At 40.8% G+C, this 3,131-nt stretch overlaps 1 protein-coding gene across 1 annotated transcript; it reads right to left on the reverse strand.

The window, feature by feature from the left end:
• Window positions 1-998: 998 nt before the first annotated feature.
• LOC117018296 (olfactory receptor 2A25-like) lies at window positions 999-2,104 on the reverse strand. The gene has a single exon (XM_033099228.1). It carries the CDS (start codon window positions 1,949-1,951, stop codon window positions 1,001-1,003), a length of 951 nt encoding a protein of 316 aa, XP_032955119.1. The 5' UTR covers window positions 1,952-2,104; the 3' UTR covers window positions 999-1,000.
• Between the last annotated feature and the right edge of the window lie 1,027 nt (window positions 2,105-3,131).

The raw sequence follows: 3,131 nt of genomic DNA on the forward strand, positions 1-3,131 counted from the left end.
TCCACATCTGAATTAAGATAAAACCCAGGACTGGGAAGGCTAAATTACATTTAGAAGCAGACCTATTTAGTAAACTGTGGCACAACTGGGATGGGAATCCAAAATGGTAAGCCCCTCAGTTTAATTCCCTGCTGTGGTTTTTTTTTTCTTTAAAAAACCAAACTATTAATATCTTTTTTTTAAATCTGTGTATATTAATTTTTTTATTTTTTATTTTTTTATTTTTTTTAATTAATTAATTTATTTTTTAAATTTATTGGGGTGACAATTGTTAGTAAAATTACATAGATTTCAGGTGTGCAATTCTGTATCACATCATTTATAAATTACATTCTGTGTTCACCATCCAGAGTCAGTTCTCCTTCCATCACTACATATTTGATCCCCCTTACCCTCATCTCCCACCCCCTAACCCCCTTACCCTCTGGTAACCACTAAATTATGTTCCCCAGATTAATTTTCAAACCCCGGGGCCATCTTGTGGTTCTTGCTTTTCTTCAGTCCTATCAGCCGAAAGCACTGGTAAGGTAGGTCCATCCTGAGTCTACACACAAGAGAGGGAGGAGCTCCAACCGCCTGAGCCACCAGGCCGGCCAATATAGGCTTATTTTTGAAGGAGATTACAGTTGCTTAGTCTAAAATATTTAAATAACTACTATGTTATCCACCTCTCTCAACTCCTGTATCTTAAATATTCTGCCAATACCTTGTTTTAGTCTACAAAATTTTGTCTACGAGTCCTGATTGTGGAATAAAAAAATACACAAACATACTTCTTCTTATCCAGAATATTTCATATAACCATATTAAAAGTGTGTACATTATGCAGATAGCTGGAAGACATTTTCAATTTTTTGTGCAGGACTGACTGAGGGAAGAACGTGTCATAGGAAAATTTCAAGAAGATGAAAAGGATGCATTAGCGTATCCTGTGAGATACTGGATGAGATGACTTCACAGGTCCCTTAGAACTCTGCTACTTTACTATTCTATGAGGCTTTCAGGAAGTTCTCTGCTTTTTAAGCATCCTCTTCACAGCAGCTTTGACTTCTTTGCTCCTCAGACTATAGATCAGGGGATTGAGCAAGGGGTTGCAAAGGCTGTGAAACAGGAGGAGATATTTCTTCTGCTCCTTAGGGCCCCCATGTTGGGGCCCGACATATATGATAATGGCTGTGCTATAAAAGAGTCCAACCACACAGAGGTGGGAGGAGCAGGTGGAGAAGGCTTTCTGGAGCCCCTCCCCTGACTGCATCTTTAGGATGGCACGTAGAATATGAATGTAAGATATCACAATTGAGGAGAATGGTCCCACCAGCACCGAAACTGCCCCAGCCAAAACCATCATCTCATTAACGTGGGTATCAGCACAGGCAAGCTTGAGAACAGCTATAATTTCACAGAAAAAGTGATTAATTTTCTGGGGTCCACAGAAGGGCAATGGTAGGAGTAACGCTAGATGGACCAAGGCCAGGAGGGAACCACTCGCCCAGGAAGTCACTGCCAGGGTGATGCAGACTCTCCAGCTCATGATGACAGAATATCGGAGCGGGTGGCAGATGGCCACATACCGATCATAGGACATCACCACCAGGAGAAGACATTCAGTGTGAGCCAAACTCAAAAAGAGAAAGGTCTGTGTCATGCAGCCAGCAAAGGAGATGGGCTTGGCAGGATTCAGGAGATTCACCAGCATCTGGGGCACTGTGGTGCAGGCATAGGTTATGTCGACAATGGCCAAGTGTGAGAGGAAGAAGTACATGGGGGTGTGCAGTCGGGAGTCCAGTGAGATGAGCCCCAGGATGACCCCGTTGCCCAACAGGCTGAAGGCGTAGGACAGGGAGAAGAGCCCAAAGAGAAGCAGCTGAGTCCTTCGGCTGAGCGGGAACCCCAGTAGGAGGAACTCTGTGACAGAGGTCTGATTTCCCCCCATTTCCTGGGAGGGAGACATCGGAGCTCACCAATTCTGAAGGTGTGAGGGAAGTGTTTCAACATGGTGAATCTGTGTGTCATTGCTTATTTCCTTAGAAAGTATCTTTACATGACATTTCTGTCCTGTTAGTCACTTACTAAGTGAAAACTATGCATTCCAAGTGAAACAGAAGGAGTATTTTTTCCCCCACTGGTATAAACTAAATGCTAGTCTTCTATTACAATATTCAGTAAATCTCACCTTAATTTCCAAACCAACTATCACCATAGTTCAAAATACGTTAAGACTTAAATTGACTTCATAGCAGTGGACACTTTCCTCGGTTTATGATGCATCAGCGGTTTGTTGTGCGTCTTCCCTACCACAGTGTACACACATCCACACGTGGGAATGTGTCCTGTTGTCTTATACTCGTATATACGGAGGGTGCCAAAGAAATATATACAGGTGGATACTTTGGTCAGCGTTGCTCAAGCAGTAGTTCGCGGTCATCAGAAGTGTGTGGACGCTGATGGTAACCGCTTTGAGCATCTCTTGTAATTGCAAAGTCAAACGGGACTTGTATGTACCTTTTGTTATCAGCTTATATTGAGTATTATACTTTTAATACAGTTTTCCTTTCTTAAAATGTGTAAACATTTTTTGGCACCCTGTGAGTGTGGTGTGTGTGTGTGCAAAGTACTTGGTATTTTCTATGTTATTCTACTCTCTTTCATTAGTAAAAATGTTGTTTGGATGATTTCATGATGAGTCATAGCCTGGGATTTAAAAAATACTGATCTATATCCAAGGCTAGAGCTGAAGCTCTAACTATAGAATTGTAGACATAGAATCTTTAACGTTTTATAGCTTAACTCTAATGTAAAAAATATTTTTTATCATGTATTTTTAGGTTTTGTGCCTTATCAATTTTTTGAAAAACACTTCTACCACAGAGTGGGTGTTCTGAGGTTTGAATCACTGTAACTTCTGCACCACTGCTTCTGTTTTCTTGTCTATCTGACATTATATCCCTCTTCAGTCCGGGATCCATCTGAATTTCCAAAATAAGAATCTCAGAAAATTCATAATTGAGTTCCTAGCTATCCCTTACCCATTCAAATTTTCTGATAAGTTAACATTTGAAAGTTTTAATCAGCAAAAGTGCAAAGGTTTTACCCTACTTCAAAGGAAGAATCAGAATTCACAATAAAAATTA

The sequence above is a fragment of the Rhinolophus ferrumequinum genome, chromosome 26, assembly GCF_004115265.2.
Source record: "Rhinolophus ferrumequinum isolate MPI-CBG mRhiFer1 chromosome 26, mRhiFer1_v1.p, whole genome shotgun sequence".
Lineage (NCBI taxonomy): Eukaryota > Metazoa > Chordata > Mammalia > Chiroptera > Rhinolophidae > Rhinolophus > Rhinolophus ferrumequinum.

Coding starts and splice junctions, on each gene's coding strand:
- LOC117018296 (XM_033099228.1), bottom strand. CDS start 1,951: ATGTCTCCCTCCCAGGAAATGGGGGGAAATCAGACCTCTGTCACAGAG.